Here is a 16,192-nt window from a genome sequence, read left to right as displayed (position 1 = left end):
TATATGCACAAAACGTAGCAATTGGTGTTGACATTCATATGTCTGATAATAAAAATGAAGTATTTAATATATCAAGTACAGAAGCAGAGGTTCTACCTCTGGGTTTGGAATATCAGCTCGAGCCTTACACTCAGCAAGCATTGAATTACCACAAGTTCTATGTCTGCACAATTCTGTGATGCATCTGCAAACCTGTAAAAGCAGCAGCTTGTCCTCACTTTCCAGGAAAATGGTTTCAATGAGAGCTTATTCCAACACACCGAACAATATGCAAGTAAAAATTACGAATGCAGCAAGGCCCAACACCAACAAGAGAACAACTACATACAAGCCTTTATCCCCACATAATGCAGCAAGGCCCAACACCAACAAGAGAACACAACATACAAGTCTTTATCCCACTGTGGGCCAGCTAACACCAACAAAAGAACACAGGAAATGTACATGGTGACTCACAACAGAGAAATGCACCAAGAAAAGAACAAAAAAAAATGGGGGAAGAGGTCCAAAATCAATTTCCTCAAGAAGATACTTAATAATGATTTATGAGAAGTCCTACCGTGGCTATTGCACCGGTGTAAGATCCTGGTATGACCATCTTCAATAAAAAGGGCCAGAGGATATGCTGGAAAATCAAACATAGGGATGGATGTTATTCATAATTGGATATGCAGATTACCAACTTCAGAAACAAGAAACCAGTCAGAAAGCCAAGCTATATCAGCAAGAAATGATAATATACCAGCGCAGATATGTTAAAGAACAGTTCTTTGAATGATTATTGATCAAATTCTAGAGTACCTCCATTTCAGGAATGGTAATGGTTACTAGAAGAAGACCTTTCTCACAGATGGAGCGTAACTCTATTGGACAAAGAGCCCCAATCTTCAGCTGAAAAGAATATTAAGCAATAGTGAGTACTCAATAACAACACTGCTTCAAATAGAACTGTGTGCACCCGCACATGAATGCTATTACTCTACAGAACTAAAGGACCTTGGTTGGTGCTCTCTATGTGATGATGCACTAGTACACTGATTCATAACACTCTAAAATGACCAAAGTAGTAAATTCCAAAAATCATTAAGATCACTTTGAGTTTGAAAGTATGTTTTTTTACTGTTAAGTTTTTCTTTCTGAAAGACAATAATTTCTGACAATATAAAAATTATGAAAAATGAGTAGCCAGTTGAAGATGCATAATTCTGAAGCAAGATGCTAACCTCATATCTCCTATGCGGGAAAGCATAATTTGTGCCACTTGACTTAAAACCATCCTTTGAGCTCTCAAGGTCATTTCTGTCCTTATCATATATAGCACAATAGCGTACAAGGTATTCAATGAACAACTCCCCAGATGGACCGACCAAGTAACAGTGTGAAGCCATAACAACAATCAACTACCATAAAAGCAACAAGTTACCGTAAGTCCAAAACAGTTTTCTATTATTGCCACAGCAAGAGCTATGGCTACCAGTTCTTAAAGTACCTCTGAAAGCGCTTTACGAACACCCAAACTTTGCTCATCTAGTAACAGCTTCACAGCTTCAACAAGTGAAGTTCTTTTGCTATGCCAAGCTTCAGGCAACCTCCACATGGAAAAAAAATCAGTTTATATAGGAAAGATGGGAACAGAAACAACAAACTACAGAAAGGAAATAAACCTTGGCAACAGATGCTTTAAGACACAAAGTGCACCAAAAGTCAAAGGTTCTTCCTTCAACCTGCATTTCTGGTTGTGACACATACTGAAGTTCATGAAATGGAAGAGGTAAAGGTTTAAAATATCCTTGAACACTTATCTTATTATAAAACAGGAAATCTAACAATACACTACGTGAAATTGCGCCCCTTTTCTCTCTTTTTTTTCATGCATGAGTGGAAGACGGAAATGGTAGCAAGCAGTCCAATGACATTATACACAACTATGCAATTAACTCCATAGTTATGTAGGTTCAAAATAGTACTCACATTCAAAAGGAACACAAACAAATCTTCAGGGTATACCAGCCCAACCGTCAAAAAGCATCGTTGAACTTCATTATAGGTCTGCCACATAAATAGAGCAATTAAGAAATCAAAAAAGGGGAAAAGAATGCCAAAATACATGAAGCACCTGGCCCTCAAACATAAAGCCAGGATCCCAACATGTTTAAACCGTACTAAAAGACAACGATAATTTTTTTCATTAAGTTGTTAATAATATGAATAATCTACAAATATTGTTCATCCCTGCAGGAAAGAACCTTGCAACATCAAGAATCTGGGATTGTCCCCAAATAAAATTCAGAAGAAAATAAATTAAGCAAATATCACATGATCATTGTTTTTGAAAAAAATCAAACATACAAAAGCATGCGTGCACCTGCAGGCACATTATATTCAGCTGTCAAAAGGGCAAAACAAGAATTCAAAATGGTCCTTAAGATTAGAATAAAACAAAATTAAGAAAGTGTCATGAGGAATAGCATATTGATTTTCAACATGTGCATAAAATCAACATTATCAAGCTTAAAAGAAGAAACAAAATGAAAATAACATCAAGTGTGTGAATAGCTATCACATAATAAAACCTTCAATCCCACTGAGAAAACTGAAGAACGTTCTTTACTGTCATTATTAATGCAAACCACAGGAAGAAGCGTTGAACAAATAACTGTGAGGTCCTGCAATATAAAGCATAGAATGGCTGTCACAAAATGTAACCTGATCCAAAAAGGGTATTAGAACCTAAACATGAACAGACAAGGAAAAGTAACTACGCTAACAACATTTCCTAGAATAAGAGAATTCAGTAATTGGTCACCAAGAACGCAGACAGCTGGACAAGGGTATTAGCACCTAAACATGAACAGACAAGGAAAAGTAACTATGCTAATAACATTTCCTAGAATAAGAGATTTCAGTTACTTGTTCAACAAGCACACAGACAGCCAGACTCATTATGAAATCACAAGATTAGTGGTCAATTAACCAATAAAATGAATTTAAAATCTCCCACTCAGTGATACAAACATTAGAAAGGAAATGAGAAATAAAACAATAACTATGTAATAAAAAAGATGTGCTATGCCCTTTCACCCTTCAATCAAAATTCGGGGAGGAATGCATAAGCACCCTGAAAATGAAAGAGGTATTTACTACTGCATGAAGCAAATTTTTCTTTCATTTTTTTTCCCATTTCCCTCTTGTAATGAAGAGGTATGTTCATTTTCTTTCAATCATTAATTAACCAATGCTGTGGTTGTTCCCTCTTGAGATGTGAAACTTTGGCAAGGAAATTGATCTTGCTACATTTAAGTCACCAGATATGTGCATTAATAACAAAATACTTTTTCTGAAGAAAATATATTCCTAACAAGAGTTACCAAAGTGGTATTACCCATGTACAGAAACTATATTTGAGGGGAGTTCATTACGGATCAAACAACAGTTGCACAAAATCCAATAAACAGGTATATAAAATAAACAGAAGCATGCTCATGTATACATATAATATAAAGTTTATTCATTGACTTTTTTTCATCAATTTGTGTACTAGTGTTACGAGAAGTGTCATTTCGGCATCATGTCCCATATCCATATCTATGCTTCCAGGTCACCATGAAACAAAAGTTTGAGATCCAGACATAATAATATGTAACGGCACGCAAGAAAATGGAGGAAAAGAGAGCAAGAACAACTGAGGAATGCAATAATGATGAATTAGCCTTCTGCATTCATAACAACATTGTTGAGTGATTTGGTTTTCTTATACAGATACTAAAAATGAGTATCCAATGAATGAAGGGAGTTCATGTATGGGGAGTGGAACTAGGGCCTTCAAGTTGGAGGGCACCTAGAAAATTCATCCACACCTCAATAGAGGCCTAATATAGCCTTCCTTATATACATTATTGGCAGCAATGTCGGTATCAAATTCCATTAACATCTAAACATAGTAAGCAAAACCATAGTTACACAATTTGTGGCACCTGGCACCCCCCACAAACTGCTTTTCTGATCGTGCGAATCTGTTCTTGGTATGAATGCATATAGGAACGAGGAGGGACACAACTTGGATCACCAAAAATGGCGATCCCAAAATTATGAACAGTACAAGGGTTGATATACTGGTTTTTGTTCATTCAAATATTCACCTTCAATCACGGTTTTGTCAAGATTTTGAAGTTGGACCTTATAGAAGATGGGATATTGATCTAGATAATGATAACATAGAGGACTCTATTACCAGATTAGAGGAGATGAGATGGGATTCTCTAGATAGCGAATATGTTGAAATGCCAAATGAAGAGGAAGCTACATAAGATTGCTCAAGATCTTTGCTTGCTGCCACATACAAGCCATCATTTAGCTTGTGAAAGGAAGCAACCCTAAAGATAGGGGAAAAAGGTAAATCATAAACAAACCGGTTAGAGATTTGTGATTTAGGTGCTCTTTTCATTAAGCTTTCGAGATGATTGTTAGCTTTAAATTTGTTATGTTAGCATTTGGTCCTTTTTCACCCTGTTTCAGTTCTACTATTCTTGTTTTATTTAATTGAAGTCTTGCTTATAGTTAAGTTGAACCTGATTTTCGATGCAATATCTTATGAATATAACAAAAATTTTCTTTCGAGTTTTAATAAGCATACCAATACATTATTTGTTGGACAATGAGATTGGGCGTTCAAGTTTAAAAAAGGAAGATAAGGTGGTTGGATAAGATAAGACTACAAGATTTAAAAAATAAGGCAGCCTAGAATATAAGATAAAACTCCAAGATTCAAGGGAAAGATACAACTTGAAAGCAGAAGATAAATTCCAACATTTCGAATATTAGTTACTGTTATATAAATTTAAATTTATTCCTATTTACTAAGAGGTAGAATAGATATTTTGTACTTGTATAAATAACTCTACTCGGATTCAATAATATTCAAGTAAGCTTTTCCAGAATTCAACTTATTTCATGGTATCAGAGCCAAGTCCTGGTAGCCTAGATCTTAAGGTTTAAACTGTTTGGAAAATCATGGCCGGAACTCTACCAAATCCAACCACAATCGAAGCCTCAGCCACGAGTTCTCCTAACCCCCATTCTCAATCCAATTTTTCTACAAACCCTATTGATAACCATCCTCCGCAAATTACTCAACATAAATTGAATGGGAGTAATTTCAAAGAATAGTTTCAATCTGTTTGGCTCGTGATCAAGGGGACGAGATAAGCTGGATACTTGGCAGGAGCTATTCCTACCCCACCAAACATAGCAACAAATTACGGCATCTGCGAAGCAGAAAATTCAACTATTATGGCATGGCTTATCAACTCAATGGAGCCAAGGATTAGTAAAACTTATCTCTTCTTCAAGACTGCAAAAGAGATTTGGAATGCAGTGCAAGAAATGTACTCAAATTTGGAGAATACCTCTCAATGCTTTGAAATCAAGTCAGCCATTTGTACAACTAGACAAGGTAACCTTAATGTTACAAAATACTATAATGTCTTGACTGAGTTATGACATGAGATAGATTTATTCTACACTATTAGTTGGGAGTATCCAGCTGATAGCACAAAATACACTAAAATGTTCGAAAATGATTATGTTTTTTTATTTTCTCCATGGTCTTAACTCGGATTTGGATAAAGTTCGTGGAAGATTGTTAGGTACTTGTCATGTTAGCAGGCTGTTAAGCCTTTGACTTAGTGGCTGCTAAGCCTTGTAAAAATAAAACCATATTTGGCATAGTTAGAGGATTGTTCCAGCATGTCCAATGGACAAGTTGTAAGGCCAAGTGGGCAAGTTGGGTAACCATTTTGGCGCCCAAACTCAGCTCCAGATCAGTATAAATAATATTGATTTGCACCTAAACCCACATGATGAATGAAGTAAGGAAATCAATTTCCCTCCTCAATTCTCTTTCCCTCTCATTTTCTCTCTTTCTCTCAACTCTCCCCCTAAATTCCCAATTCCATCGTTCGATCAAGTCTCAACAAATGAGAATTCCCCCTTGTCAAATCTCTGATTTGACAAATTGGTATTAGAGCAAGGTCTTGGCCAGTGAGTTGGGAAGGGCGATCAGACATGGTCGACGGTACACAGATGAAGCACATGGAGACTCAGTTGCAGCAAATGTCAGCTTCAATGATGCAGATGCAGAACAAAGGGGATTCGATGAAAGGAAGGATGGAGTTGGCAGTAGATTGGAAAATGGAGATGATGGTAGAGAGATTACGCGTGAACTCGTACAGGGACATGCACGAACAAATAAGGGAAGAGATGCAGGAGCAGGGGAATCTACTGTGTGTTCAATTGCGGTAGTTCATGCTTGTTGAAATATTCTAGAAGCCTGTTAGTTAGGGGTAGTCTTGTAACAACAGCAGGCGGTTATTTCAGTCTTGTATCTCACGCCCTCTATGTTCTATAAATAGAAGGGCGTGGGGGACTCTTTATTCTTCTGTTTTTGCGATCTATCTTATGGGAAGAGTATGTGTTGTGTATATGTGAGAGAAAAGGGTTTCTTTGTAATCTCCAGTTAGTGCTTGGTCTGGTAATAGGGCTGAGGGTGTGCGAGCAGCATATGTAATCTTGTATTCGGTTTTCAAGATAGTGTAAGTAAGATCATACCAGTCTGGATGTAGGATCTCTTTCAAGAGTTTTGAACCAGGATAAATCCTCTTGTTTTGTGTGTGAATGTTTGTGATTCTGTGTTGATTCTTATGTCTTTCTTATTTGTTGTTCTGATTCGAGAGTGTGAGGTTGTGTTTGTCTTGAGAAGAAATCATGTGTGTGTGATTTGGCGAGATCTATTACAACAATCAGGTATCAGAGCCACCGTCGTTCTTGCACTCAAGATTCCAAGAAAGGAAGCGCAACCCTGTAGGCGATCATGGCATCCATTCCCTCTTCTTCTAGACACAACATCGAGAAATTCGATAGGCAAAATGACTTTGCCCTCCGGAAGATGAAGATGAGTGCACTCCTCGACAATCTTGGCCTTGAGGAAGCACTAGAAGGCGAAGCTAAGATGCCCAATAACTGCACAGCAAAACAAAAGAAGCAGATTCTCAAGAAGGCATACAACACATTGATCCTAAGCCTCGGCGACAAAGTTTTAAGAGAGGTGTCCAAGATGAAGTCTGTTGCGGAGATATAGCTCAAGTTGGAGAGCTTATACATGACGAAATCATTATCCAACTACCTCTACCTTAAAAGTCAGGTTCTTTACTTTTAAAATGCAAGACGGTAAGAAGTTACAAGATTATATTGATGAGCTTAACAAACTCTACCTTGATCTTGAGAGCAACAACAACAACATATCCAGCCTTTATCCCACTATGTGGGGTCGGTTACATGAATTCTAGACTTCCATGTATTTCTATCTTTTGTCATATCTTCATTGAGATCCATACACTTCATATCAAACTTTAATGTCTCCCTCAAAGTCTTCTTAGGTCTGCCTCTACCTCTTTTTTTGATTAATTGTTCCATTTCATCAACTCTCCTCACAGGAGCGTCTCTTGGTCTCCTTCTCACATGACCAAACCATCTTAAGTCTCTCTCATCTTCTCCTCTATTGGCATTACTCCTATCTTATTACGAATAACTTCATTTCTAATTTTATCTTTTCCTGTATGGCCGCACATCCATCTTAACATCCTCATCTCCGCTACACTCGTCTTTTACTCATGTTGGTATTTGACTGCCCAACATTCTAAGCCGTACAACAAAACTGGTCTTATAGCTGTCCTATAGAATTTTCCTTTCAATTTTAATAGGATTTTACCATCACATAACACCCCCGATGCATTTCTCTATTTTAGCCAACCTGCCTTAATTTTATGTGTGACATCCTCGTGAATTTCTCCATCTTTTTGAATCACTGATCCCAAATATCGAAAATGGTCTTTTCTTTGTAAGATTTGGTTTTCCAATTTTATTATAACATCCTCCACTCTTACATTCTTACTAAATTTACATTCCATATATTTTGTTTTATTTCTGCTTAATTTAAATCCCTTAGATTCTAAATTGTTTCTCCATAATTCAAGCTTAGTGTTCACTCCTTCTTTTGTTTCATCTACCAACACTATGTTGTCTACAAATAGCATACACCATGGCACCTCTGTCTGAAAAACTTTAGTGAGTTCATCCATTACTAAAGCAAATAAGTATGGACTTAGTGCAGAACATTGATGCAATCCTATTGTAATTTTAAACGATTCAGTATACCTTCCGCATGTTCTGACCCTTGTCTCTGCACCATGATACATGTCCTTAAGGGCTTGTATATAGGCTATTCGGACTCCTTTCTTCTCTAAAACCCTCCATAATACTTCTCTAGGGACCCTATCATAAGCCTTTTTCTAGATCTATAAACACCATATGTAGGTCCTTCTGATGATCCTGATACCTTTCCATTAGGCGCCTCAGTAGATATATAGCTTCCATTGTTGACCTACCGAGTATGAAACCAAACTGATTTTCTGAGACCTCTGTTTCTTTTCTGAGCCTCTGCTCTATTACTCTCTCCCAGAGTTTCATGCCTTGATCTTGAGAGCATAGATATAAAATATGAGGATGAAGATAAGGCATTAGTCTTACTTCATTCTCTTCCTAGGACATATGAGACTTTTGTTGATATTTTAAAGCATGGGAGGGATACATTATCTCTAGATGATGTTATAGGAGCCCTAAACTCAAAAGAATTACAGAATAAGGTAGAAGGAAAATTATCCCCAGAGATGCCCTCACTGTTAAGACTAAGAATGATAGGAAAGATAACAAGGGAAGAGGTAGGTCGAGGTCTAGGTCAAAATCTGGAAAAAGGCCTATTAGATGTTATTACTGTCATGAGGAGGGCCACATTAAAAGAAATTACCCCAAGAAAAGAAAAGATCATCAAGAAAAATCTGGCAAAGGAGGCAGCGTTTGTGAATTCGGGTACAACAGTACTGATGCACTAGTTGCCTCCGAAAATATAGAAAACAGTGACTGGGTCATGGATTCCGACTGCTCATACCATATGACTTCTAAAAGACACTGGTTCCAAAATTATCAAGAATCTAATGGGGGGGAAGGTCTTGTTAGGATATATTAATCATGAATGCAAGGTATTAGGGATTGGGGATATAAGACTTAAAATGAATGATGGATCATTCAGAACCCTAACAGCAGTAAGACATGTTCCAGAACTTCAGAGAAATTTAATTCCTCTTGGTGAACTGGATAGAAATGGCCTTAGTTTTAAGGGTAATGGTGGAGTCTTGAAAATATCCAAGGGTTCCCTAATATGTATGAAAGCAGCTCTTTAGAATGGTATTTACATTCTACAAGCAACCACCTTATGTGGGGAAGTTGCAGTGGCCAGCAATAGTACCCAGATGCAGGCTAGGTTGTGGCATTTAAGAATGTCACATATTAGTGAGCAAGGACTTAAGGAGCTAGCCAAACAAGGCATTATGGGTAGTAGGCAGATTGCAGGACTCGAAAAGTGTGAGACTTGCATTTATGGAAAGGCTGCCAAAGTTAAGTTTAGCAAGAAAGCAATCCATTCTTCCAAAGCTCCATTAGATTACATACACTCAGATCTTTAGGGTCCATCTCAAGTCCAATCTCATGGAGGCTCTAGGTATTTCTTATCTATCATTGATGACTATTCTAGGATAGTGTGGGTATATGTCTTAAAGACTAAGGATCAGACCTTTGAAGCCTTTGAAGCATGGAAAAAGATGATAGAAAACCAAATGGGGAAGTCTATCAAAATGATTAGGACCGATAATGGGTTAGAATTCTGTAATAAAGAATTTACTCAAATGTGTAAAGATAGTGGGATAATTAGGCACTTGACAGCCCCAAGAAACCCAAAATAGAATGGGTTGGCTGAAATGACGAACAGAACTCTATTAGAAGAGTAAGATGCATGTTAATTCATGTAAAATTACCTAAATCTTTCTGGGGGGAGGTTGTATCAACAGTAGCATATGTAATAAATAGATCACCATCTGCTGCAATTGAGTTTAAAACTCCTTATGAAAGATGGTCAGGCCACAAACCATCCTTAGACCACCTAAGAGTATTCGGGTGTCTTGCCTATGCTCATATAAAGCAAGGTAAGCTAGAACCTAGGGCTAAGAAATGTCTATTTATAGAATATCCCACTAGAGTTAAAGGTTATAAGCTGTGGAACCTTAGTGAAGAAGGGCCTAAGACTATTATCACAAGAGATGTGACATTTGATGAAGGATCAACCATGGATATATCAGAAACAAAAGTCCAACCAGTCTTGAGAGAAGAACCTAAGTCTATAGGCATCGAAGTCCAAGAAGCAGTACCTGGAAATGTTCAGGAAGACTCCTTTGAGCAAGATTCTGCCCAATATGAAGAAAGTGAGGAAGAGAGTGATGTCAATTCTAGTTTAGGTGATCAGCCTGATATCTCTAGGTATAGTGTGGCTAGGGATAGACAACCAAGAAATAGAAAGCCACCTATTAGATATGGATTTGCAAACCTAGTGGCAGATGCACTGACGAGTGCATCTAAAGCTGCAGGAGAAGAACCTCTCTCATTTGAGGAGGCAGTGACATCAAAGGATGCAAAATTATGGATAGAAGCCATAAAGCTGAAATAGAATCCTTAAGGAAGAACCAGACATGGATACTGGTTGATAGGCCTCAAGGACAGCGGGTAGTAAGCTGTAAATGGCTCTATAAGATCAAGGAGGGTGTTGGGAGCAATCCAAAACCTAGATACAATGCTAGGTTAGTTGCTAGAGGGTTCACCCAAGTCCCAGGCAAGATTTCAATAAGGTTTTCTCACTAGTTGTGAGACATACCTCAATTAGAGTGATGCTTGCAATAACAGCCCACTTAAACTTAAAATTAGAACAAATGGATGTTACCACAGCTTTCCTTCATGGAGATCTAGAGGAGAGGATATTAATGGAGCAACCTAAAGGCTTTGAGTCTAAAGGAAAGGTGGAGAAGGAATGTTTTCTTAAGAAGTCTCTCTATGGACTTAAGCAATCACCAAGATAATGGTATAGGAAATTCGACTTGGTGATGTCAAACCAAGGTTATAAAAGAAGTTCTTATGATAGTTGTGTATATTTTAAACATATTTCTTCTAGTATTTCAATCTTCTTACTCCTTTATGTGGATGACATGCTTATAGCAAGTCAATCGGAGAAAGAAATTCAGCAGTTGAAGCTGAAACTGAAGTTAGAGTTTGAGATGAAGGAGCTAGGAAAAGCAATGAAAATCCTAGGGATAGAAATTTCCAAAAATAAACAACATAGAAAATTATACCTATCCCAAAAATCCTATCTAAACGAGATAATTAAAAGGTTTGGTATGGCAGATGCAAAGGCAGTCAATATGCCATTCGCTCAACATTTCAAATTATCTTCTGATTAGTCTCCAAAAGGTGAAGAAAGTATGAAGGAAATGACTAATATACCTTTCTCTAGTGTTATGGGTAGTCTAATGTATAGCATGGTGTGCACAAGGCCTGATTTGGCTTATGCAATGAGTGTGGTGAGCAGATTTATGGCAAATCCGGGCAAAGCACATTGGAGTGTCTTAGAACTAATCAAGGATAATATAGCTTGATTGATTACGAATAAGCAAGAACAACATCCTCTTTTAAAGAGAGAATTATGAACAAAGAAGGAAAGAAATAAACTAAATATAGACAGCATCCTAATTTACATCTTTTACTTACTATATTTACATAATATTTACATAAAACATAAATCCTAGAATATTCTAGGATCAAAGTCAAATCTCCCTTGATTTAAGCATATTTCCAGCACTCCCCCTCAAGCTGGCTTCTAGATGTCTTCCATAGCTAGCTTGCCAATAAGTTTATCAAATTGCTTCTTGTGAAGACCCTTAGTTAGAACATCAGCAATTTGTTTAGTTGTTGGAAGATATGGGATGCATATTATTCCAGCATTGAGCTTCTCTTTGATGAAATGTTTGTCCATTTCTATATGTTTTGTACGATCATGTAACACCGGATTATGAGAAATAGAGATGGCAGCTTTGTTGTCACAATAGACTTTTATTGGTTTCAACTGAGGAAACTTCAGTTCTTCAAGTATCCTTTTGATCCACATTTCCTCACAAGTTCCATGAGCAACAGCTCTGAACTCTGCTTCTACACTACTTCTAGCCACCACATTTTGTTTTTTGCTTCGCCAGGTGACTAGGTTTCCCCCAACAAAAGAACAATAGCCTGAAGTAGATCTCCTATCATTAACACTTCCTGCCCAATCTGCATCAGTGTAGATCTCAACTTGCAGGTGGCCATGTTTCTTGAACAGTAAGCCTCTTCCAAGAGTCCTTTTCAGATATCTTAGGATTCTGTAAACTACTTCAAAATGCTCTGGCCCTGGTGAGTGCATGAATTGACTCACCATACTTACTGCAAAAGCAATGTCAGGTCGCGTATGAGACAAGTAGATTAATATGCCCACAAGTCTCTGATATTGTTCCCTGTCCTTTACTTCTTCAGCTTTGGCAGCATATAGTTTCACATTAGGCTCGATGGGAGTCTCTGACACCCTGCAACCAAGTAAACCTGTTTCTCTAAGAAGGTCAAGAACATATTTTCTCTGATTAACAAAGATGCCTTCTTTGGATCTTGCAAACTCCATTCCAATGAAGTATTTTAGGATCCCCAGGTCCTTGATTTGGAACTCCTTTGCAAGTTTCTGCTTGAGGACTGCTAACTGTGTCTCATCATTACCAATTAAAATAATGTCATCAACATAAACAATCAAAATTGCAACTTTACCATTTTTTGAGTGTTTATAAAATATAGTGTGATCTGCCTGACTTTGAAGGAAGCCATAACTGGTAACTGCCTTTCCAAAGCGTTCGAACCATACTCTTGGGGACTGTTTGAGACCATACAAGGATTTCTTCAGTCTACATACTTTGTCACTCCCAAGTTTATTTTCGAATCCTGGTGGCAAGCTCATGAAGACCTCCTCTTCAAGATCACCATTAAGAAACGCATTTTTGACATCAAGTTGGTGTAGAGGCCAATCTGAATTTACTGCAAGAGACAACAAGACTCTAATAGAGTTTATTTTTGTAACAGGAGCAAAAGTCTCTTGATAATCAATCCCATAAGTCTGGGTGAAGCCTTTAGCCACTAGTCGGGCTTTGTACCTATCAACACTCCCGTCTGCCTTACATTTTATTGTAAACACCCATTTACACCCTACTACTTTTTTGTCTTTTGGCAGGTTAACTATCTCCCAAGTACCACTTCTCCTTAGAGCATTCATCTCCTCTATAACTGCTAATTTCTAGTTTGGATCATCCAAAGCTTTCTGTATATTCCTTGGCACAAACAAGTGTGAAATCCTAGATGTGAAAGCCTTATGATTCTTTGATAGTCTGTAATAGGAGAGATATTTAGCAATAGGATATTTAGTGCAACTTCTGACACCTTTCCTAATTGCTATAGGAACATCAAGATCAGAAATAGTAGGTAAATGATTGGAAATAGTTAAAGAATCAACTTGAGAACTATTAGGTAAAGTGGAAGGAGGTGGACTAAATGTTGAAGTGGGATTTCCTGAACTTACAGTGCCATTTCTCGGGCTTTCAGACTGATTTTGTGCAGGATTGACACTCAAGTCTTTGTTCATTTGATGAAATCTCTTCCTAGTATAAACCTAAAGCACAGTTTTTATCTCATGATTATCATATTGTAGTAATTCTCCCCCTGCCCGAGAAACCCCTTTACTTGGCATCAAGGAACTAGAATCTCCTACGTGACTATTATCAGAAACATGCGATTCCTGAGTAAGACAGATTGCGTTTGGAAGAGGGATAGAAACATTCCAAAAATTGTCTTCATCTTCATGTTTCTCCCCCTGAAGGAAATTTTTGGAAAAATAGGGTTTGTTTTCAACAAAGGAGACATCCATACTCACATAGATCTTTTTTGTGAGAGGATCATAACACTTATAGCCTTTTTTTGAGAGGTATAGCCCAAGAAAACACATTTGACAGCCCGAGGATCAAGTTTTGAGCGAAATTGAGCAGGGGATATGAACATACACAGTAAATCTGAAAACTTTGACAGGGAGGTCCGAATGTAATCTAGTGTTGGGAAAGAAATCTTTTAGACACTCAAGGGGTGTTTGGTACTTTAATACTTTAGTAGGCATCCTGTTTATCAAATAGGATGCTGTTAAAACAGCTTCACCCCATAAGTATTTTAGAATATGCATAGAAAATATGATGGCACGTGCTACTTCGAGTAAATGTTTATTTTTACGTTCAGCAATGCCATTTTGTTGAGAAGTATGTCGACAAGTAGATTGGTGGTGAATACCTTTGGTTTTCAAAAAATCCCCCAAGTGCTCATTGAAATACTCGGTGCCATTGTCAGAGTGAAAAATGCCAATTTTGGTTTGAAATTAGTTTTCAATCATAGTGTAAAAGTTTTTGAATAAATATTTCACTTCAGATTTATTGTGCATCAAACAAACTCAACACAAACGGGTATGATCGTCTATAAAGGAAACATACCATTTTTTTCCAGATAGAGTAGAAATTTTAGATGGACCCCAAACATCACTATGAATTATATAAAAAGGCTTGGATGCTTGGTAGGGTTTTGGTAAATATATAGAACGATGATTTTTTGCTAAAATACAACTTTCACATTGAAAAGAAGAACAATTCATTCCTTTAAATAATTCAGGAAACAAACGTTTCAAATAGGCAAAACTAGGATGTCCTAGTCTAAGATGCCATAGCATAATTGTATCGTGAACAGGAATTGAACTAGTACTACTAAACCCCTGAGCTTTTTTATTACCAGACGAAATTTCATCAAAGTAGTAAAGACCTTCAATCATCCTAGCACGCCCAATCATCGTCCCCAAGTTCTGGTCCTGAAATTCACAATGGGATTCAAAAAATGTAACACGACAGTTAAAATCTTTGCAAAGTTTACTAACAGACAAAAGATTGCAGGCCAAGTTAGGAACATGAAGGACAGAATTGAGATTAATTTTCTCGGTTAGTTTAATAATTCCTTTTCCTGCAATAAATGAAAAACTTTCATCGGCAATTCTGATTTTTTCATTGCCAGAGCAAGGATGATAGGTATTAAATAAATAAGAGAACTAGTCATATGATCAGAGGCTCCAGAGTCAATAACCCATGGAGAGGAATGTAGACAAGAAAGAGCTTTAGGTTTTCTACCTGTGTGTGCCAAGGAAACACTAGGAATACCAGATGAGGAACTGGATTGTAATAGCTTCAAGAGTTGATCAATCTGCTCTTTGTTGAAGGACTTGTGTCAACCTCATTCGTAGTAGGGACCCCACGATTAGTGCCCTTGTCTCCTTGCTTGTTGCTCTTCCAATTTGCAGGTTTGCCATGAATTTTCCAGCAGGTCTCACGAGTATGGCGTGGCTTGTTGCAATGGTCACACCAAACCCAAGGCCGTTCATTGCTCCTACGTTGGTAATTTGCAACCTTGAAGGCAGTAGAATCAGTAAACAACGCAGAATTTTCAATCAACTCACCAACAGTTTTTTTACCAAGCATGACACTCCTTCGGCTTTCTTCCCTTCTAACCTCTGCAAATACTTCACCAATAAGAGGAAGGGGAGATCGGCCAATAATCCTCCCTCGCACCTCATCAAATTCGATATTAAGACCAGCAAGAAACTTGCAAATACGACCATCTTCAACCATTTTCTTGTGGTGATTGCAATCTTAGTAGATTTCTACTCATAAGTGTTGAAGAGGTTAAGATCTTGCCACAATCTCTTCAAAGAATGGAAGTACTTAGTAACATAATCATCTCCTTGCCGAATCTCTCACAGCTTCAGAGTTAACTCAAAAACCTAAGATTGGTTACCCAAGTCAGAGTACATCTGATTTACATTATCCCACAATTCCTTAGCAGTAGGATAACACATATAATTGGAACTAATATCTTCATCCATAGAATTGACCAGCCAAATCATAACCATAGAATTTTCAGCATCCCAAATGGAATGTGCTGGGTCATCCATTGCAGGTTCCTTCTTGTCTCCCGTGATGTAGCCAATTTTTCCTTGCCCGCGGATATACATCCGGACAGAATGAGACCAGCAAAGAAAATTATCACCATTTAAACGAATGGTGGTGATTTGGACAAAATGGGTGCTAGAATGGTTTGGCTGGGTTGCTGG

At 37.6% G+C, this 16,192-nt stretch overlaps 1 protein-coding gene across 1 annotated transcript in view; it reads right to left on the bottom strand.

Annotated features, from left to right (window-relative positions):
* The window catches only part of LOC127789872 (protein SHOOT GRAVITROPISM 6-like), an 85,326-nt gene that overhangs the window by 31,942 nt on the left and 37,192 nt on the right, over window positions 1-16,192 (bottom strand). Inside the window, 8 exon segments of the mRNA XM_052318926.1 lie at window positions 97-192; window positions 560-625; window positions 802-891; window positions 1,224-1,400; window positions 1,490-1,589; window positions 1,665-1,732; window positions 1,972-2,049; window positions 2,574-2,666. Coding sequence (XP_052174886.1) covers window positions 97-192; window positions 560-625; window positions 802-891; window positions 1,224-1,400; window positions 1,490-1,589; window positions 1,665-1,732; window positions 1,972-2,049; window positions 2,574-2,666 — 768 coding nt within the window.

This window comes from Diospyros lotus, chromosome 14, assembly GCF_014633365.1.
Source record: "Diospyros lotus cultivar Yz01 chromosome 14, ASM1463336v1, whole genome shotgun sequence".
Taxonomy (NCBI): domain Eukaryota; kingdom Viridiplantae; phylum Streptophyta; class Magnoliopsida; order Ericales; family Ebenaceae; genus Diospyros; species Diospyros lotus.
The sequence above is the reverse complement of the archived record's forward strand: the minus strand, read 5'-3'. Positions and strand labels throughout refer to the sequence as shown.